This window comes from Mercenaria mercenaria, chromosome 16 (genome assembly GCF_021730395.1).
Source record: "Mercenaria mercenaria strain notata chromosome 16, MADL_Memer_1, whole genome shotgun sequence".
NCBI lineage: Eukaryota > Metazoa > Mollusca > Bivalvia > Venerida > Veneridae > Mercenaria > Mercenaria mercenaria.
The window spans coordinates 35,573,634-35,596,656 of record NC_069376.1 but is presented as its reverse complement, the minus strand read 5'-3'; the positions used below and the strand labels follow the sequence as shown (position 1 = coordinate 35,596,656).

The 23,023-nt window shown below is 34.5% G+C and overlaps 2 protein-coding genes across 2 annotated transcripts in view; both read left to right on the top strand.

Moving 5' to 3' along the window:
* LOC128549297 (uncharacterized) overlaps positions 1-10,516 on the top strand; it is a 46,103-nt gene extending 35,587 nt beyond the window's left edge. Inside the window, exons 2-3 of the mRNA XM_053525868.1 lie at positions 4,699-4,951; positions 9,345-10,516. Coding sequence (XP_053381843.1) covers positions 4,699-4,951; positions 9,345-9,874 — 783 coding nt within the window. The 3' untranslated portion in view covers positions 9,875-10,516. The remainder of the gene's footprint in view (positions 1-4,698; positions 4,952-9,344) is intronic.
* A 504-nt stretch (positions 10,517-11,020) lies between these two features.
* On the top strand, positions 11,021-20,657 carry LOC123541527 (hemagglutinin/amebocyte aggregation factor-like). The gene is made up of 6 exons (XM_045327079.2): positions 11,021-11,174; positions 13,845-13,964; positions 15,505-15,616; positions 16,706-16,840; positions 17,342-17,465; positions 18,174-20,657. The coding sequence occupies exons 1-6, from the start codon at positions 11,166-11,168 to the stop codon at positions 18,217-18,219; spliced, it is 546 nt and encodes a 181-aa protein (XP_045183014.2). The 5' UTR covers positions 11,021-11,165; the 3' UTR covers positions 18,220-20,657.
* The last annotated feature ends 2,366 nt before the right edge of the window (positions 20,658-23,023 follow it).

Sequence of the window (23,023 nt, the reverse complement as noted above, 5' to 3'; positions counted from 1 at the left end):
CATTTGAGCCCAGATGACCCAATATCGAACTCGTCCAAGATTCTATTGAGGGTAACATTCTGACCAAGTCTCATTAAGATTGGACCAAAAGTGTGACCTCTACAGTGTTAACAGTCAAATTGTTGACGCCAGACAGGCGCCGTTTCACTAAAAATCACCCCATTTACTGTTTATATTTTCAAATCTTATTAAAGGCGCTTGCGATACTTTTTCCGGACGGATCTATATTTACCCCAACACCGTGCCAATTTGGTTGTTTCTAAGGTAGCAGGGTACACTTTGAATTTTGGTCCCCGTCAATATTTTTAATAATAAGAACTTCGTGATTTTGGATGTCTCTAAATTCAAGTGAGACATAATGATTGTTAATTCTTTAGGAAATTTATACAGCCGATACATGTAAAATTCTGATGTCAGTTGTAAAATTAACTGCTGCTAGCTTTGTGTGAATCAATGAGACACCTTTTCGCGGAAAAAAATCAAATCACGGAAGGGTTCTGTGCTCGTTGATTGATACTCAGGATCATTTTCGCTATTTTGTGAAAAAACGAGCTGGATGGGCCCCCATTCCGTTCATATCCTGAAGTTCAGTAAGGACTATTAAATTGAGAAATGCAATAAAATTGCGCATTGTTCTTGCAGCGGGATCATTGCAGGTTGTTCAAAAAGTGAAAAATTGATGATTTTGGCATGCTGTTTTTAATGGATGGTGTAAAACTTTCGTTTGATACTTTTCTTTATTCTTGTACGAGAATCCTGATCTTGCCATTAATTAAAAGCACTAACCATGCACGCAATTTATAAAATGGCCACCCTGATTCTGCTCATAACGGAAGTGCAATATTGCGACTCGCTACATGTAAGACTGTCCGTGCCCAAAATTTTCGAATCTAAGTGTACCCTGCTACCTTAAGGGAAATCTGCCAAAATTAAATTTCGAAAGAACTCTTAAATTTGTGCGGTTTCACATAGTTTAGAACCTCTTCTTCGATATTCTAAACTTTCTGGGGACTTAAAACGCTACCTGACGGCATAGCAGCTCAAACATGTTACGGTGAGGACACATAAAAGCATAAGAGTCAATATACACGCATCTGATTTGTATAGATTCTAGCTCCTGTAACAGGGTTCTGGTACAGTAAAAACATCATTTCTATCATTATTAACCCACACAGCGCATATTTGGCCCACCAGCTATGCATTTTGTCAATCAGGGGGATGTTCAAACAGTGGGGACACCATGAAATAGGGAAATAGGGAGTGGGGACATTTTATTTTCGCAAACTGATGCAAAATTGCCCTTATATCATTCCTAATGACAAAATACGTTAAAAGTGTACCCTGCTACCTAATCGATGTAGCTCATTGCAGAGTTGGAGCGGTCTCTGCGCATGCCCGGAAGTGATTATCTAATGTCGCGTACGGCAAATTATTGCATGTTCGCACGCATTTAGTGTATAATATATATGATATACTGAATACAGGTTAGGGTTAGTATCACCATGGTTAAAAAATATATACATTTAATGTACTTTTAGTTAAAACTGCGTCAATCCGGCATATACCTGAGTCTGTAATTTATACCGGCGCTCCAACTCAGCATTGAGTCACAGCCGTTTCTAATCCCGTACCGTACCCATACCGTGCCTCCGTATTCGTAAACTATAGGTTTTGTTTCTGAGAAAGGCGGAAACTTACATCGATCTATGACATTAAAATACTTCAGAAACACCTTAAAATCCGCTTATTAAGAAATCTGTCGTTTGATAACTTGATATATTTCTGAGTCATTTGCTCAAACACTGACAGAGTTTCCGTGGCATTTGTCGAGAAGCCTTTAACCTGTACTCTTCAAACTTAGTGGGATGATTGGCTAAATGGAGTGGATAACACCTATTGCCATTAAGATCAAAATGTTAGAGGTAAAGGATGCGGCAGCCGAAATGATGAAATGATTTCTTTCTGTAGAAATCCTGAAAAAATGTCTCTACAATCAAACTTTCAGCGAGTTTATTCTAAATGTTCCTACGGTGAGCGACATTGGGCCATTTCATCCACTTGTTAAATATATCTGCCTTAAGCTGTGGACAAATACAGAATACTGTCAAGAGTTTGGCTGAATATATGCCCTTGTTTGAAATAAAAAATTATTAGCCGTACGTATTTCGTACCAACCTGCGTTGTATAAATGCCCGCCATACCCCACCTCTACTACATGCCTAAAGTTATTTTCCATTGAGTTTCAATGGACCGCGATCGTGCAATATTTTTTTTTTCATATTGACGTGGAACGTTTTCATATCGGACGTGGAATGATTTCTTAACGTTGTAATGGAAAGAATCGCGTGACGTCCATGGCGTCCACGCGCACGTTGCGACAACAAGTTGACGTCATTTTCGAGGAAAATATTAATGCGCGTCAGTCTGATTTGTTTATTACATTTTCGGAGAAATTCTTTTCGTATTTTCTTTTCTTTCATTACAGAACGATAATTTAGACATAAATTAATTATTTGATAGTGGGTATGTAATACAAAAGGTTATCAACTTTGTATGTGGATATATCCATATACAAAGTTAATAACCTATGATTATAATGCGAAATCTAATATGGTGACCTATCAATTTTCTTTTTGTTTTAGATTAGGTAGACATAACCAAAGGCATGTGCAGAGTTTGATTTAATTCTATTATGTGAAACTCCATAAAATAGCAGAAGTAACAACTTAAAATTGACAAAATATGCAAAAATAGCCCTTGGATCTGCTGAACAAGTATTCCTTTCATTAAAAAATCATTTTCTTTTGATTTCTCTGAGCATGTTTCAAATAGATATATTGTTTTCCGTTATAAAAATGCTTAGATATCAAATTTATTCTGGTTATTGTACTTTACTGAAATATATTTTAGAAGTATATAAATTTTGAAAAATGTTAAACATAGCATCATATCTAGGGGCAAATAAAATTTAAACAAAGCTGGTGACCTAGTATTTTTATTCCATTTTTCAATACATCATAACATGATCTTTTTATACAGAATATTTCATCAAAATCTATTATTGGGGAAAAAACGAAACTGTTGCGAGCGTCTTTAATTGTAGTTGCGATGATATATCGGTTTCAATGGGTTGAAATTCTAGAAAATATAGTCTTGTGTGCGACACATTGTCTCATTGTGGTCTCATGATGGTGAACATTTGTGCCAAGTTATTTCAGAATCCCTTAATGCATAATGAAGTTATGGCAAGGACACGAAAAACAGACACTGTTTCACCTTTAAGTGTCACTTTAAAATGAAAATGAAAAGAATAAGACAGATATTTAGTACATATTGCTGATGTTTGCGTGTAAACTTTGAGAGAGAGAGGTGTAATAGTATTCAAGTAATTGCACGACCAAATTTATGAAGACACATATACAAACAGACCTAACAGACAGACCGCATGTTGACTGCTATATACCACCCTCCTTCAAACTTTGTTTGCGGGTTATAATTATAAAGAAATACTACAGGAGCATAAGAAACGCCAACATTTTATAAATAAGTCACTCTCAAACAGGCATACAGTCTTTTTACGAAACTCACAAGCACTTGTACAGTTCTTGAGCAAGCATGCATACAGTCAGGAAATAACACCGAATCTTCTTTCATTGACAGTTATAAACAAATTGGAGAATTTATGAATGATTTTATTTTATTTTACCAAACTAGTATTGTTTCTTTATCCATATTACAGTGGAATTTACATGTAGCAAGAAATTATGTACTTTGGACGCCGACAATGTACAATTTCTGGAAAAAATCAGTGATTAATCGAGTTTTGTGCTATAATTCTATCTATAATCAAAGTAACACATTATATACAGAAAAAAATCATGGTCAGCTTCCAATAAAATATAAATATACATACCTTCAAAGCAAATCAGTCACTTTAAAATGCTGTTTTTCAACTTTCAGCTGTCAGTTTACTGTTTTGATCACTCGCAAGAGGAAGAGGGGTAGTACAGTCGTTTATAGGGTGTGAGAACACGGGTAAGTTTAACTTTTCGCCATTACATAACTGAAATACTAACCCCAAAACGAACAAATAAATTTGCAAGATTTGATTTCAGATAAACGTTAATCCTATTGTTAGTATTACTTTAAGATGACAAAGAAATGGTAAATCACTCAAGTTAAACGGACTATTTTAATAGTATATTAAAATATTTAATTAATGACGACAGCGCCTTGTATTTAGTTCGTCCATACCTTCTAATTTATTTCTTTCATCGAGGTTCATTGGTCAAGCTTCATGTATAATACGGTCAATTTCATTGGTCATCATTACGTATTTAAGAGGCCCGCCGGGGTTTTAGCGCCAATTAGTAGTTTCTTTGTCAGAAGTGTCACAAGCAGAAAAGTTTTATAGTAGTAGTTAATCAAATTAAGAAAAAATTATAAAGGATTTTTAACTGGTTGCATTTATAAAACGAAGATAATGTAGTACAAAACAGGAGGAAATTGTGGAGTGTTATTTAGGGAACGAACATTGATGTCCCAAGAACTGTAAGAACTTTGTTTTAAATTTGTACGTTGTGCAATATCTGTTGAAAAGCACTCAACGATGAATAGTGATAAGTTGAGAAAAGGCACCAAAAAAGATTATAAACGTATGCAAGAAGGCACCGCAGAAGACGAGTTGTCGTCTAGCAGTATGCAAATGGCTACCGGCGAAAACGAAGGACGGGCCTTACCGGCTTTACATCACCAGGAAAAATCGGTTTGATAGAAGAAATTCCTGAAGGTCCAGAAATCGCTTCAGGATATGAATCTGACGATGCGGAGACGATGAAAAAAGAACTAGCGCTATTAGAGCAAGAAGAGAGTAGACTGCGAAAGTTGAACGAGAAGGCAGTGCTACGCCAGAAACTGGAGGAGAAACGAGCGGAAGTGAAGAAATTACAAGGTTTGTCAATTTCTAAACACATTAACGTTCCAGATATCAGTGTCAGCTCCAGTAAATTAACTTTAAACGACTTGAGACAATCTAAACCTCTTAAAAAGATAGTCAAGAAAGAAAATCAGGCCTTAGGCTTAGACGAGACAAGTGAGAGTGACACTGATTCGGACAGTTCAAGTAGTTCGGACAGTACAACATCTAGTGGTGAAGAAGAAACAGAAAGTATGCAAGTGGGTACAGTTAATGTTAAGAAAAATAAGACAACGAAAAACATAAAAAACACTCAAAAAAATCTGGTATTGCAATAAAATCATCAGATAAAGTAAAAAATCGGCAAAAATATCCACATTCGCAGTTACGTTATGAGTTTGTCAACCAGCACATGTCTTTTCACAGTTTAGATTTACATTTATTTGTAGCAGGGGAACTTGAAATAATTTCTGACAAAAAGATAAAGACTGAAGAGAAAGCTGGTCGTCTTGCACTTCTTAAAAGAATGATGTATTTACATGCTACACATGATTTTAAGCTGTTAAAATCATATTATGCAGCAGTATTAAGAGAAATAGAGCTAGGAAGTAAGTCATGGGCAGATGATTTTACGTATTTAGAGATTGTTATACTAAATAATAGCTCTTCGGCAAACAAGGGCTTCATACATCAGAGCGCCAGGCTCCAAAAAACTCAAATGTCAGCCGCAAACAAAAGTCCGAAACAATCAATCGAACAAAACGAAGAGGCTCAAGTCTGGTTTTGCTCGCTTTATCAGCGAAATAGATGTAATCACAAAAATGCTCATAATACAGTAGTTAAAGGTAAACTTAAGTATGCTCAGCATATTTGTGCTACATGCTGGCAAAAGGACAAGGTTAAATTACAACATCCTGAAAGCTCCACATCTTGCCCACATACTTTAGCCTGACTTGGTCAATTAGATATACAAATGACAAAGGGGGATAGTGTAGTAGACATTTTCTTACCAAAATATTGCGTACAAAGAGAAAAACAGAAAGTTGTATTAAATAACACAGAGTCTCATATATGCAATCATGCGCAATCCTGTCAAATTTGCAGTGAAATAAAACATTGCAAATCCTTTGCACAAGTAAAGGAAAAATCAGGTTACACGAGACAGTAAAAAATCTGGAAAATATAATTTCGAAAAATGTCGAATCAGGGTAAATGAACGTATTAATACTAAATATATGCGCACTATGTTGAAGTTATTCAGTTATTCTGATTTGATAGTTTGTGATTTCCTAGAGTTTGGTTTTCCTTTAGGCTTCTCATGGAATGAAAATTCTTTTTCGCCAACCAAAAATATTTGGAAGTACAAGAATTATAAAGGGGCAAATGAATTTCCAAATGAAATACAAAAATATTTGGTTAAAGAAGCTGAGGCTTCAGCTATAATAGGACCATTTAAAGATAATCCATTTTCAAACAATTTGCTTATTTCGCCATTGAACACAGTACCAAAAAATCAATGGAAAGAAGAATTATATTGGATTTGAGTAGTAGTACATCAAATGCAGTGAATGAATTTATTGACAAAGACTGGTATCTTGGTGAACCCGTCTCGCTATTATATCCAAAAATTGATGATTTTGTTAGCATGATTATTGCCAAAGGTCAGGGGTCATTGATGTATAAAAAAGATTTAAAACGAGCATACAGACAAATCAGCATTTGTCCGTCACAATACAATTTAGTATCCTTTGTATGGAAAAAACATGTATTTTGTGATACAGTTCTTTCAATGGGTTTACGGAGTGCTGCAGCTATTTGTCAGAGAGTAACTAATGCAGTATCTTTCATTTTATTTAACTTAGGAATAGCAGTACTAAACTATTTAGACGATTTTGCTGGTGTAGAGAAACCAAACTTGGCTCAAGCAGCTTATTTAACTCTTGGGAAAGTTCTTGTACAGTGTGGTATTGAGGAGTCCTTAGACAAAAGTTGCCCTCCTTCAAATGTAATGTCATTTTTAGGTGTTTTGTTTAATACACTGAAGATGACTATGGAAATAACCCCAGAACGTCTGCAAGAAATTATGCAGTTGGTTACGGCTTGGTCAGACAAATCGAAAGCATCATTAAAAGAAATACAGTCATTGTTAGGAAAGCTAAATTTTATAGGAGCTTGTGTCAAATCTAGTAGGGTGTTTATAAGTAGAATGTTAAACTGGTTGAGAGAATTGCATGGATCGGAAAAAAGTAGTTCACATGATATTCCAGTTGAAGTTAGGAAAGACTTGTTGTGGTGGAATTGTTTTTTACCATTATATAACGGTGTCTCCTTGATGTCTTTAGGCTCCTGGTCTGAACCTGATGCAGTCTTTTCATCAGATTCTTGTTTAGAAGCATGTGGCGGGTTCTGGAAAGGTCACTTTTTTCACAAACGTTTCCCTGAGCACATTTTGCAGAGAAATTTGCATATTAGCAGTTTAGAAATGTTATCTCTGGTAGTTTGTATACATTTATGGGGAAAATATTTCAAGCATAACAAAATGCTTGTACTTTGTGATAATCAGTCAGTGTGTATTACTTTAAATACAGGGAAAGCACGTTGCCCTTTCTTACAATCTTGCCTTAGAGAAATATGTTTTTGTGCAGCTGTTAATGAATTTGAAATTAAAGCTCAGTTTTTACCATCTCAGGAAAATCGCATTGCAGACCATTTATCTAGATGGCATTTAGACCAAATGCATGAGGAGCAATTCAGACAGTTGACTCAAGGCTTTGATTTGTTAGAATGGGAAGTCTATGAGTCAGACTTCAAATTTTTGAATGACTGGTAACTCCGTCTTACCTATCATGGTGTGTTTATCTTGACAGATGAGAAGTTCAGTTTCTGTGATTTTAACCTGTTTTTAGTTTTAATTTGTTTGTCGATTGTATGATTGATGTATATTTTCAGAATCTCAGCTGACTGTTCTGAAGAAAGATTTAAAAGATACAAACAAAAGGGCTTATGCCGAGGGTTCAAGAAGGAACCTTAAAATTCAATGGGAATCATTTATGTTGTTCTGTACTTATTTCAGTCTGAATTATTTACCAGCCAGTACAACTACACTTCAACTTTACACACAGTTTCTCAGTAGATCTTTTAAATCTACTGATAGTATTAAGAATTATATCAGTGGAGTCAGAACTATACACTTGTTATTAGGGTACAGTGTTGATCACTTAAATTCCTTTTTAATAAATTTGTCGTTAAAAGGCATAGCAAAGTTTAATCTGCATATGGTCAAAAGGGCTGAACCAATGACTCCAGATATTTTAGAAAAAATTTACACGGTGTTAGATTTTTCTTGTACAGATAATCTGGTTTACTGGTGTTTATTCTTGTTTGCATTTTTTCTTATGACAAGAAAATCAAACTTGGTCCCTACTCATACAAAAGATTTAATTAAACCTAAATTTCTTTTAAGAAAAGATGTGGAAAGATCTGGAATGAATTTAATAGTCCATATGAAATGGACAAAGACCATTCAAGCGGGTGAAAGAGAATTATTGACTCCTTTAACTGTCATACCAGATTCAGTCTTGTGCCCAGTTAAGGCATTCAATGAAATGGTTGAAAAAATACCAGCCTCAGGTGGGTCTCCACTTTTCATTTTAAGGTCAGGCAAAGTTGTTTCCTACAATTTATTTCTATCAAAGTTAAGGTCTGTAATTAAGGATATTGAGTTAGATCCAAAACAGTTTTCAACTCATTCCTTTAGAAGAGGTTTAGCAACTCTAGCCTTCAGACTTGACATTCCAGCAGATCTCATTCAGCTTATGGGAGACTGGCGTTCTGATGCGTATAAGAATTACATTCAATATTCTCTTTGTGACAAAGTTAAAGTTTCACAGTTTATAAGTCAGAATATTAAGAAGCATCATAAATAGGAAATAATTTAGTTAAAAGCAGTATGTGATCTGACAACAGAAAATTATTATATGGAATTTCCGTCTTACAGAGGAAATGTTCTGGTGATCAGTTGAAAGTGTTAACCTATTTTACATTATGTCCGCATAAAGTGTGTTTGACACATTGGGTAATTTAAATATAAAGAATTTGATAAATAACTTTTCATAATAGCCTAGAGAAAATTGCTCTGCTACTTACATTTTCTTACAATCTGTTTCTTATGTCAACTTGTGGGGAATTTCTGTCTTAACAGAGGAAATTTTCTGTGGTCAGTTGGATGTTTTAACCTTCTGCGCAGAGTTTTCCTCGTTAGATGATTATAAGTAAATGAGGATTGTTAAAGATAGATTCATTAACATTTGAAAGTAGGTAGTAAAATTTTGTTGAATAGTTGATCATACTCATTATTGTGTTATATATGAATAATCTTATGTACATATTCATATTATACTTTTACTAAAATATACCTTTCTCATTGCAGATGTTGTTCGAAGAGTCGTTATATTAGGAGATTCAATTGTAAAGTTTTTACCACCGATCGAGGGAGTTACTGTGCAGTCCTTTCCAGGAGCTACAGTTGGTAAATTGTCATTCCTGGTTAGCAAAAAGAGAGTTAATTTATATGATAAACATTTTATCATTTTACACGTGGGTACCAATAATATCAGTAACCAGGATTCACTGGCTTCTATGTCTTCCGATTTCTCAAATCTGATTGCCGCAATTAGAACTGAGAATCCTTCTATTCGTATAATAGTATCTTCAGTACTTCCTCGTCCGGTGGATCATGAGATAACAGAAAGTTGTATAAAAGAATTAAACCGCTTTTTAGAAGATATTCTAGCTGCTGATCTAGACTTTAAGTTTATTCGCTCATACAGACCATTTTGTTTTAAAGGTTCTGTGAAACGTTACTTGTTCGCTAAATTAGACGGAGGCCTTCATTTAAATTCTGAAGGTGCAAATCGGTTAAGACATTTCTTTTTGAGAGTTATTTCGACTCTTTCATAAAATCAGCAGTCTAAAACTAATACAGTATTTGCAATCCTTAATTACAACATATTTGAAATCTTTTTGGTCTCAATTGTAGATTTCACAGTCTCAAGTCATTGTTATTAAGGTAAAGAAGAACTGTTTCTTAAGTTATTGTTTTGCTTTTGCTTTGTTTTATTGGCTGTTATTTGGCGGGTGATAATGGAATTTGGACAGTTTAGTTAAAAACTTGAACTTTACCTTACAAATGGATTCCATTTCCATAAGTTGAACTTGTGATTATTACTAAGTAAGCAGTTGTAGCTTATTTATAATCTGTCTTTGTTTATTGAATCATTTGATCAAATATATTTTGAATTGTGACACATCTTAAGATCATTAAATTTATTAATATCTTTGGTATTGTTGTTTCTGAGTAGTAGTTTTAAGCCAGGAGTTAATTGGACTATTTTAATAGTATATTAAAATATTTAATTAATGACGACAGCGCCTTGTATTTAGTTCGTCCATACCTTCTAATTTATTTCTTTCATCGAGGTTCATTGGTCAAGCTTCATGTATAATACGGTCAATTTCATTGGTCATCATTACGTATTTAAGAGGCCCGCCGGGGTTTTCGCGCCAATTAGTAGTTTCTTTGTCAGAAGTGTCACAAGCAGAAAAGTTCTCACTGCAAATCACAATTACTAAAGTATCATTGAAGTAAAAACTTCCATATACAGGTTTATATTGCTATAGTTTTTTTTTTCTTGGTTCGTTCCTAATCTGCACTTTCAAATACAGGTTTGTATGGCGTCGATGGTAGTTTTAACATTTCAAATTAAAAAACCTTGAGTGATCTTACCACTGTAAAAAATGGAGGGCATAAAGGCTAATAGAATTATGCTTCTATAAAGTAAAATGTAGCTTTTGTTTTTTAATGGGTTCTTCCTTTCGAAAGGGCGAGTCATTTGGACTAATCAGGTATTTTTGTCCTGTACACATTAGGTTTCCAAATTCTATATCTAAAATGCCGGGCACCAGAGAGCTATGCAGTCGGCAAGCTTAACTAGAATAAACCAGTGCGTTTGTAAACATGGACGGTTCCAAACTGAAGGGGATCCATGCTCAAAAATAATGATAAAATACAATACATATCGCATATCCGTAGCCGTGACCAACCTATAAACCGGGCCAGTCTATTTTGTAAGTGCAATAAAACTGTGGAGGATACGGAAATTATTTACTGCTGTTTAAGGATACACATCGATATAAGACTACAGATCAAAATAATAACAGAGGAAATACACGTAGAAGTGTTCAGAAGAAAATGGCTCATGTAAGTTCAGTTATTAAAATTGATCTTTTTTATTTATTTTATCATCAAGTTAAAAAGCGACGTAAAATCGTCACTTCTTTAATGTTTTCCATTGGTTTTATTTTTTTAATGTATTGACGAAAATAACTTCAATAAATTTATACTATCTGTCAATCGAGAGTATCGACCTCTCATGTTGTAGAAACTTGTCATCCAAACCTATACATTTCCAATTTTATAAGATGTTTAATTGTGTACTTGTACATTGAAGTACAATTCGTACAATTCGTCCGATATTAGTTTTTTTTTCTTAGTACTAGTATACTGATTCCATAATGACTAGATTTTTTTAATAGTTTTGAAGAACAGTATGGGCCTGATTTTGCCTGTCACTGATCTCGCTTTGAAAACCCTTCAAGCTATCTTACGCAAGTTCGGTAATTCTACCAAGTTCGGTGATTCTACTTTTAAAGGAGTTCCCAAAATTAAAGAAGTCTCAAGTGTAAATGCCCAGGAGACTGCGTCGAATGCTTGCGCTCTATGAGAGCAGCAAGCCAGGTATATTTGAGCCGCGTCATGAGAAAATCAACATAGTAGGTTTGCGACCAGCATGGATCCAGACCAGCCAGTGGAGCATTATTCGGCTTCATATTTATAGGCAAAACTGGTATTTTAATATGGATGCAACTGTATCAATTTGTTTATAACTGAAATAAGACTTATAAAAAGAGTGAGTCGTGTGTTGGTGTAACTGTTCAATCTGTGTGATTATGTCTTTAAAGACAAGGATGGATATTTACACAACTTGCAGTGGTAAGTTTCATATATAGTCATACTAGTCTGTCATGATAATAATGACTAGATTTTTGTAGATATATACTAGATATATGTTTGGGTTGGGTCATGTAAAAAGGGACGATCCTGCAGACTTATTTGAATTTATGGCGTTAACATATGAATTATAAGTATATAAGAGTAATTAAGAACTTGGCTATCACAAATAGGTTTTCTTATGAGCGTATTTCAGTCATAAAAAAACTTATATAAAGTTGCCCATTACATATATTTCAGATGATAATCAACATAAAGTTTGAGCTTCATTTTCCATAACTGTCAATAAGACTCAGCAAATGTCTCTTCACCAACTGTCTTCTGCAGATCTCCTAACTTCTCCACTATTCTCGTTTTCATTCCTTCATTTTTCTTTATATTGTATGTTTCCCTAGCCAACATTGCTCTTTTTTGTTAATTTTCAATTGGCAAGTCTGTTAGTACCGTTTTTTCTCTCTGAGAACTGGACTTAAAAAACTTAGAGTAGACTAGATCTCCGTCACTAAACGACTGAAACTTTACTATTATATGTTTAAGACCATCTCTTTCATGTGGTGTTCCATGGCAATTCATAAACTGCATTTTGTCTACTCTTTCTTCATTAATATTTAATTTGTCTTAAAAAAGATCTCATGGTGACATCTAGGCTTTCATACCTTTGCTCTTTAAATCCATAGAAAAGAATATTACATTTTCTTTCTTGTTTTTCTAGCATTAAAAGCTTTTTCATTTCACCAGTTTCAGAATTTATTTTACAATTTTTTGTATTTTATAGATCTAAACTCATAATGTTGCAAGACTGCTCTCTAATTTATTTACCGTTGCCTTGATTCCTTTTACTTCCTAGCCTAACCCCCCTTACCCTTCCATTTTATTGCATATTTAGCATTTTTATTTTTTCGTTTTCTCGGAATGCCGTTCAGAAGCGTGTTTTGATAAATTTGAAAGGGCAGCAGATAAATTATACGTTCTTCTGAAATTCAGTTGTTTACATTACTTAACAAATATTATCAGTTAGATTTTTTCAAGTTCAAATGGTTGTTATGACTATATTTAACATTGAAGATGAGTATAATTGTGACATTGGCTCTCTTGAAATTAAGTACAGAGAATATAAATTGATCTGAGGTAATAAAATGTATCATCGAGTTACATTAATCTTTGGTTTGACCATAATTTGAGATATCAATTGAAAAACTCTCCAAACATTCCATAGTTTTATGTTATGTAAAAGTACCATTTCATGTATTATTTATAAATATTATGATAAATTTTCATGAAGATACCGGTAAAACAAGTAGACATTTTTTATCTTGTAGACAGTAACTCCTCAAACGATTCCGCATCAAGCAAAAATAACAACGATTATAAAATACAAGATTTTACTGCGTATATCTAGTTTAAAAATGATACATTTGAGAAATATTTATTACATGGATTTCAGTGAATTATTGAAATATTAGAGTGAATGTCTCTGGCATTTTCAAGCATATCTTTCACCGGTATGAAACTATAAAATTGGTAAATTTGGTCCAAACATGAAATTTAAAAAAAAAATGTGTTTGTTTTACATGTAAAATCAAAGTTCCTTTCATCCATGATCAACATGTCTGAAAGAAACAGATATGAGCCGTGCCATGAGAAAATCAACATAGTGGGTTTGCGACCAGCATGGATGGTCAGGATCCATGCTGTTTGCTAAAGGTTTCTCCAATCCCAATAGGCTTTAAAAGCGAACAGCATGGATCCTGACCAGACTGCGCGGATGCGCAGGCTGGTCTGGATCCATGCTGGTCGCAAACCCACTATGTTGATTTTCTCATGGCACGGCTCATATCATCTATATATTTACAATTACAGTTTGGAGTTCTATGTTTTGTTACGATCGTGTGTCTCAGTATAAGACGATCTGACAGCTATTATGACTTCAAAAACAAATATGACGAGATACTGGACTTTGAATGTGCATCTGAAAAGCAGGCAAGTAGGATACATAAAAATATACATGTATGTGTACGTAAGCGTTCGCGTGTGTGCGTGCGTGCGTGTTTGTGTGTGTGTGCGTGCGTGTGTGTGTGTACACGCGCGCGCGTGTTTGTGTGTTTAACGCAATGTGTTTTGACTTGGACGCGGGATATTGTACGATTAATATTTGATACATGCATTTCCTGTTAAGATGGAGCATGGCAATTTATGTTCTTCTGTCATAGGGATATAGCTTTGGCGTTGTCTGTCCGTCCTACCGTTCGTCTTTTCGTCCGTCCGTCTGTCCGTCCGAAGCCATATCTAGAAAGAGGTTGGGAATATTTAAATCAAATTTCATACACATATTTACCACTATGAGGTTATGCGACCCGTCGAGTTTCAGTCAGACTGCCCAAGTAACCTTACAGTTATTGCCCTTAGAAATATCTAGTGTTAACTGTATAGGGTATTATAAATATGGCAATTTCTGCTTCATAACTTGTGATGTATTTGACCCAGAACTATAAAACTTAAATTGAATTTAGATCACCATAATGTGGTAGTGCACACACAATTTCATCAGGATGTCTTTAGTAACTTCAGAGTTATTTCCCTTTATTTTTTAAAAAATCCTCATATTTGTACATAACAACCTAACCAGTTGGTAGAATTTCATTAAACTAATCTTTCATTATTCTCCATGAAGATTTATTGTGAAGTTGTGTACCAACACTCAGTCACCTAACCCCTCCCCCGCCTTAGTCACACCCCCTTCCCCTACCAAAAAGAAAAAAGAAAAAAAAACATGTTTTTATTTGTAATTCCTTATTTAAAAACTTTCAAGCGTTCCATGAATATTTATGAACTTGCAAAGTTGTACCCTTTCCCCGTCTGGCTCCTCCACCCAGTCACCCCCACAACCCTGATCATGCAGCACCCCTCCCCCTACCCCAACATTTTTTTTTTTAATTTTTTATTTTCCATCAATATAATTAATTGTCAACATGTGAAGTTGTGTACCCTCACCCGGTCATCCCTATCCAAACTCCACCCCCATCCCTCCCCTTATTTTTTTTTCCATTCCTTTTCGTTTCAGTTTTTTTAAACCTCGATCACCCCCGTTCCAAAAATTCTTACTAGACTGGGCTCTTTTTAAAGGACAGAGGACATCATCTGTTCTTTTAGGTTCAAATGTACAGCGACACTTGGTTACAAACTACTCCAATACAATATTGCGTTCTAGTTACACTTCAAGATCACATTTCAAATAACTCCATATAATTATAAAAGCTAAGCTTATTACAGTATGTCAGTAACAAAACGTAATATACATTTATTAGCTACATTTGGAACATTTGTTTTCTGTTAAATTGATCCTGACTAATGAAATAATTTGCTTCTTAGAAACAATCTTAACTTTTTGCCGGATATATTTCTTTGCTATTCGTCATCACAAACCCATTCGGCGGGGGATACCAATTCATCGAATTTGCTTGTTTATGGTCAGTTTCACGTGAATTTCTTTGCTTTGACTAAAAATGTTGTCATTTGATAGGCTATTAGCTATATATACAGTGTTCATGATAATGGACGCGAGGACAGAAGATTCCGCATCCTTTGCAGAGACGTACCGGGTGTACGAGGTCCGAGAAGGTGTGAGTACTCAAGTAACTACAGAACTCACAGATTCAGAAATCTTTCTGTATACTTCATTCACTGAATGACATTATTTCATGACTCCATATATAAAATGCCGGTCCATAATTTATGCTATCGACCTTTCTATTTTTAAGAACTAAATTTTTCTGGGCTAAAGTCAAAACTTGAAGATAAAAGGCATTAGAAATTATTTCTTATGTCATGTAATTGAACACTAGTACAATGGTTTGCCAGTCAGTTTGACTGACTTGACTGTCAATAGTACATGCAAAAAAATATTAACTCTCGGTCGTCTGGACCTCGAGCAATAGTTTTGCTGTTGACCGGCATGCCTCATAGTAAGTGTATATTATACAGCTGTAGTGAGAGGCACAAATAATAACAGCTAATCAAACACTTAAGAAATGTAATATTTTTTTCGGAGTTCATGCAAAATGAACGTCAGAATAGGATCGGCAAATCCATGAATCGCGCTATCGATCCATATTTATTTTGCCGATCTTCTGTCGATCATTTCGTATGAACTCCGAAAAAAATAATTCATTTCTTACATTTACAATATGAATTTCCTTTCCAAGTTTATAATATAAGTTACACACATTTTGTTGCATTCAACTTTAAAATCGGCTATTCTGTTCACCGACGTGATACCTGGCTGTACGCGGACGTCGTCAGAACCGTTTTCATTAAGCAACATTGTCGTAACTTGGGCACCTTTCCTTTTGCAGTTCATACAAAATGAACGGCATTAATTTCAATGGAAAAGAATAGGGCGAATGTAAATATTTTGAATGAAACTAAAAAGATTGTGCTAAATAAATCGATATAACTAACAATAATCGATTATTTAGCGATGCTGCAAATACCGAAATTACTATAAGCATCAGTAATGGCTTACTTTAAATAATTCGACCTTAAGACGAGAACTTCAGAGTTAATAATATTTCTTATTTCGATTTCAACACGAGGTTTATCCAATCGTTTGTGCTCTACTAGCAGAAAGTAATGTATGTGCTCTTTCTTTTACTTCTATTTTTCTGACAGACAAAAAAAAACTGTTGTAAAAAATTTACGATTCAGTTCTTGCACTGTTTCAGCAAATTGGGAACATGCTTTTGACGAGCTGTTAGCATTCCAGTGTAGGTCAAATATGTACATTGTTGGCATGAAAAGTGAACACCATAATCATAATGAGGACAGAAGATGGAAGTTTCGCTGTTGTGGATTTAATGGTAATGTTGTGCATTACGTGTATATGTTGTTACCTTGGCAACAGTATTACTTTCTTAACTGAAAATACTGTATAGTATTCATGTATGTATCATTGTGATAGTCCTGGAAATGGTGAGGAAGCCATCCAGCAGGCTTACGGAAAGTCGATGGTTCTACCCAGGTGCTCACTTGTGACGAAATATTGCACGGAGGGGCACCTGGGATCTTCCTCCGCCTTCGAAGCTGGCAAGTCGCCGTGTGACCTATAATTGTGTCGGTGCGACGTTAAACCCAACAAAATAAATAAATAAGTCCTGGGAATATGATTACCTGTTGAAAGCGGCAAACATGTAATATATTGTTATAGCCAGATAAAAACAACATAAACAGCGCAGTATATCCCAAGCTAATCCATGTGCTTTATGAGCCATTATCATCTAATTGTCGCATTCATTTTCTTGATTATTAGGCTTTGCCGCGTATTCACTATCTCTCATATGTATTAATCTATCTTATTTCAGACTTTCATCCGTATGATTGTGAGTTAACAGGATGGACCAATGATTACGATGGAGTACAAGACTTTAGAGTACCCGACGGAAAAGTTATAAAGGGGGTCATTTCTATCCATGACAATAACCGAGAGTAAGCATCATCTTCTTAATTGAGCTCAAACGTACCAAACAATATTATATTTCATTTACATTTATGAGCATGTGTACGTGCAGATTTGTGTTAACTAAATTCCAACCAAGACTTTATTAAATAATCATAATAAGTTATCGTCCTAATATATAACTACCACTTTGTCTTACCAGAACCACTGTGAAAACATGCCTGGAAATCTATACAAACGAAGGGAAAGCAGTCAAGCACGACAAACATTAATTAAAAAAAAACGGATCCGCCAAAATTGTCACATACAATAGTTATTACCTTCCCACTTAGACACAGAACAACAAACATTAAAAGACAAACACATAACACACAATTCGTTTCAACACAACCCATAAAATCAAACGAAATACCTGTGGGTTCGACTCTTTTCCCACGGAAATATATAAAATATCTTACTACCTATACTAACATATGATTCCATAAGTTCTCACTATCTTTACAGCAGCAACCGAACAGTTTCTCAGATATACAGTGCATTCTTAATGTAAGGATGGCCGCGGCAACATTATCCCGTGAATACGCATATTTTCTTTAATGTTATTACATCTTGTTATATGTTGAAGTTCTACTGCTTATCTTGAATAAATTGTTTTCTTGTAACTGTTCATTCTTTCCTGACAAATAGTGAGTGAGAAGTGACTTTCTAAATTAATACATAATGCTTGTTTCTTTCAGGGACAGAAGATATAGGTACAATGTTTGCAAAGTGAAGAAATGGTGATAAACATGAATCAAACAGGACAAGACCAAAGTGACACGGGATAAACACTGACTATCTGCACTTGACCTGACTAAATTACTATTCAACAACAGTATTCGTGTTAAAGAGCACGGCCTCCATATTAACGTGAAAATATCAGAATTGTTAAAACATGTGAAAAAATATGCCGAGTAATAAAAACTATACACCATTGTTATCGAAGTGGACCTTATGATAATGATACAATTGATTTTCTTCTATTTCACATCACATTTGAAATGTGTCACTTGGACTTGTGCACGAATCCTACATATTCTACAGACAGCTTGTGTGTGTTTTATAAATAGATTTTCTTCATACAGTATACTTTAAGTTGTGGAGTTTTTTTTTTCATCAATCTCGTAAATAATTTAAATGTTCCATTCCCCTTTTGGGTCAGTGACCATTCATAGGTTAAAATATAAACGTTTTGAATTGTTTCATTTATATTATTTCTTGATTTGGATTGCCTTTGCACTAAGCTGACATATACCCAATGACTTTAAGCTATATATATGGCAGTCATATAACTCTTGCAACATGTATACAAGTATTATTATATTCACTTATTATTATCTACTAAATCTGATCCGATGTGGTGGTTTCTTTTGTGATACTTGGAGCGTGACTATTGTTGCATGTGCACGTGTAACGCGTGTAGTAAGTCACGTTATACATAAATCACAGTACGCTTTTATAAGAACGAAATGTTATTACATGCTGAAGTCGATTATGAAATCAACAAACATTTTATCAAAATTTCCCGACTTTTGTTTTATAAAAGATCCATTCTTTATAATCAATAATGATTCGTATTCTTCCCAAAAGTAGGCGTTTGCCAAAATCTTTTCTAAAAATGTTATAAAGCGAAAATAACACCAGCCAGTTATATCGGCATTGGAAAGTTATCGAAATAAATTATACTAGACAGGCTGCGGATCTAGCATCTGCGTATGACACCACCACGTGAACTTTTTAAATTTCGTCAACGTCGCCTTTCTCAAAATCTTTTATTCGAAAATAACACCAATCAGTTATATCGGCATTGGAGAGCCATCAAAGCAGGCTGTGGATCTAGCATCTGCATATGACACCACCACGTGTACGTTTTAAGATACGTCAACTTCTCCTACGTTACGGTGGTGTGTTGAAATGTTATTTATTCATCATGTAATAATTTGACAAACTGCTCAGTTTGTTATCTTTTAACGATGTAACGACTTAAACGAATATTCGATATTCTTATCCGGCGACTATATGTGAGCTTCATGAACAGGAGTCACGCTTCGCTTAGCACAGACTACACCTAAATACCTGTGTCTATTACGCAATCAATAAATCATACGTGGATATTTTTGTTCCCTAAATAAATTTCTAACATATTAATATATGAAAAGTAAAGAATGCCATAATGTGACTAACCACCTTTAATACAACAAATATAAAGTTGAAGTCTAAATTAGTAATAATCTGTCATGAAAGTACATTTCACATTCAGTTTACGTGTAATTTGATCTATACATAGAGTATTAAAATATGTAATTACTCGGATGGTTTGTTTGCAGTTTTTTTTCTACAATTTATATATTAAATTCAAACTACAATTACCAAAGTCAGTCTACGTAGATAGACAATCTTTAATTAAAATTTCTGAGTGATGTATTAAAGCTTTACGTTTTCCATATAATTATATATGCATCCACTACTGGATGCACATGCTATTAAAAGGCTCATGAAATTGGCTTCTTACTTTTTACTATTTAATGGCATTTTCATGACCATAGCTTTAACGCCATATATTAAAAAGCCATGAAATAAGTCAATTAAAATCCTGGTAAAATATACCTTGTTAAAATGACTTTGAGGGCCATGAAAAGCTTCTAAAAATAAAACATTAAAATAATTCAATTGGCTCCTTAAAACCCCATGACATTTTTTAATTGGCATTAAATTAATGAGCCATTAAAAAAGTACCCCTTAATTTCACATTAATTAGTAAAAACGAAGAGGGCCATTAATTTTTTTTTAATACTCTATTAATGGCTGTTAATTATTTAGAATTAGTTAATTGTCTCATTAAATATGTCAGATTCAATTTTAATGAGTTTGCAATATTGTAATGGTATATCAAATAAAGGGCCATGAAAATTTACCACAAGAATTATTAGTCATTATTAAGATAATCAACTTAATATTGAGATTTGCCTTATAGATTTAAACTATGTATTACTACACATGTAATAGTATCTATACACATGTACTGTTTTATAAAATGCTAGAAGAATATTTTATTCTTTTTTTTTCTTATTATTTTGTTATGTAAACACATGTAACAGCCTTGTACAAACATTTGTCATATTGTATTCTCATTCTGCCATAATATGTTAATATGTAATCAGAAAATAAACGGATATTGTATTCGTTGTATTGTGATGTACTGAGAAGGGTTTACAGGTACCAGTTTAAAGGTTTTAGGATTAAGATCAAGTGACCATGTGGGTAGTTTTAACTAACCAACATTTTTATATTGACAAACATTCTGACAAAGTTTTTATTGGTACAGACACTAGACGTCATGTGTATTCAAAAAGCCACTGTTGATGACAATGTCAGCACACAATGGGCGATAACAATTTAGCTCTCCTTCAGTACTTTGTGCTCAGGTGCATGCACTTAAACAGTTAAGAGCAAATGTTTGAGGGATTGCATCACAATTAGCTGCCCCCAATTAAGCGTACCACACTCTTTGATTCATTGAAACGAAGAAGCCATTTGTCTGCCCATGCCCCAAGTGAATTTAAATCAGACTGTAAATCTTCACAATCATGTGTTCTGTTCACTTCTCTATAAGCCTTAGTTTTTACTCGTGGATTCGAAAATTTGAAAATCTAAACTGGTCTGAACACAACTCATAATGTAAATTCCTTACCCACCCACTTGCGTATACAAATGCTGATTATTTGGACAGGAAAAACAGAAAACAGAAAATGGCATGCATCAATACGTATTTACCCTAACCAAAATAGTTTTGTTGTTGTTGGATTTAACGTCGCAACGACACATGAAATGTCATATTGCGACTTTCCAGCTTTAATGGTGGAGGAAGACCCCAGGTGCCCCTCCGTGCATTATTTCATGTAGATTGATTATTTGTTATCAAATAAATTCGAATGTTTTCATCCGACTTTCATTGAAATAAATCCGATTTTTTGTAGGAACACAATCTGACAAACATTTAAAGAAAATGGCGTAACTGCATCAAGAGGAAATAACTTTAATGCAACTAAATATAACATCATGATATATTACAGACGATGTGTGCGTAGGTATTTATTGTGATTAAAGTGCATTTTAGAACAATATGGGACTGGAATTATAAGCATTCAATGGGGCGAGCGCAAGCCAAAAAAAAAAAAAAAAAATTTTGTGCTTCTGAAAATATACGAATCTCATTTTACAGAATGTAGGATTTAATGGGCATCACATTAAGGGCCATTAATTTTACTCTTAAATGAAATCGTACAGAACCTAAACATTTAATGGGCATAAAAAATCAAAATTAAGGGCCATGATTTGGTTTTTCCTATTTTAATGGATATTTTACAGGGTTTTAAACCATGTTATGTGCATCCTCTAGTGATATCGTAGGTCTACCTGTTACACGTTTCGACACGAGAACAACGATATACCTGTTTATTTCTGAGGTAGGTAGTTGAATTTACTACAGGCTTGCGTCTCATTCGATGTCACCTTATCTTAGATTTTGAGTTTGCTGTAAACCTAATTAAAAATCGCAAAAAGCAGAACCTCGACCAATATTGCAAAAGGTAGAACCTCGACCAAAATCGCAAAAGGGACTCGCATACCCTCGACCAATATTGCAAGATGTGGATAGATGTCATTTGGTAGAGGTCTACGAATAATGTTTTCTCACATTGCTTTCGACTTAAAAGCATCTATGTTTCTAATACATGTCTATCAAATTGCATGTATATAGGAAACTGAAGCATTTGCGGACTAATTCGAATACGGCTAGTTGGAAACTGAAGCACTTACGTTGAGATTCAAATACAGCTGGTAGGAATCTGAAGCACTGACATTGAGATTCGAATACAGCTGGAAGGAAACAGAAACACTAACGTTGAGATTCGAATACAGCTGATAGTAAACTGAAGCACTGACGTTGAGAAATACAGCTGATAGTAAACTGAAGTATTAGTGGACAGATTGGAATACAGCTGATGGTAAACTGAAGCACTGACGTTTAGATTCGAATACAGCTGGTAGGAAACTGAAGCAATGACGTTAAGATTCGGATACAGCTGGTAGGAAGCTGAAGCACTGGCGTTGAAATTTGAATACAACTGATAGGAAACTGAAGCATTGACGTCGAGATTTGATCACAGCTGGTAGGAAACTGAAGCACTGACGTTGAGATTCGAATACAGCTGATAGGAAACTGAAGTATTAGTGAACAGATTCGAATACAGCTGATAGGAACCTGAAGCACTGACGTTGAGAGTCAAATACAGCTGAAAGGAAACTGAAGCACTGACGTTTAGACTCTCATATAGCTGATAGGAAACTGAGGTATTAGCGGACAGATTTGAATACAGCTGGTAGGAAACTGAAGCACTGACGTTGAGATTCGAATACAGCTGGTAGGAAGCTGAAGCACTGACGTTGAGATTCTGAGATTCGAATACAGCTGACAGTAAACTGAAGCACTGACGTTGAGATTCTAAAATAGCTGATCGTAAACTGAAGTATTAGCGGACAGATTCGA

What these genes read in the sequence shown, in the direction of transcription:
- LOC123541527 (XM_045327079.2), top strand. An exon ending in AATGTGCATCTGAAAAGCAG is followed by an intron (nt 13,965 to 15,504) that starts GCAAGTAGGATA and finishes GTCATTTGATAG; the next exon opens with GCTATTAGCTATATATACAG. An exon ending in ATCCATGACAATAACCGAGA is followed by an intron (nt 17,466 to 18,173) that starts GTAAGCATCATC and finishes TGTTTCTTTCAG; the next exon opens with GGACAGAAGATATAGGTACA.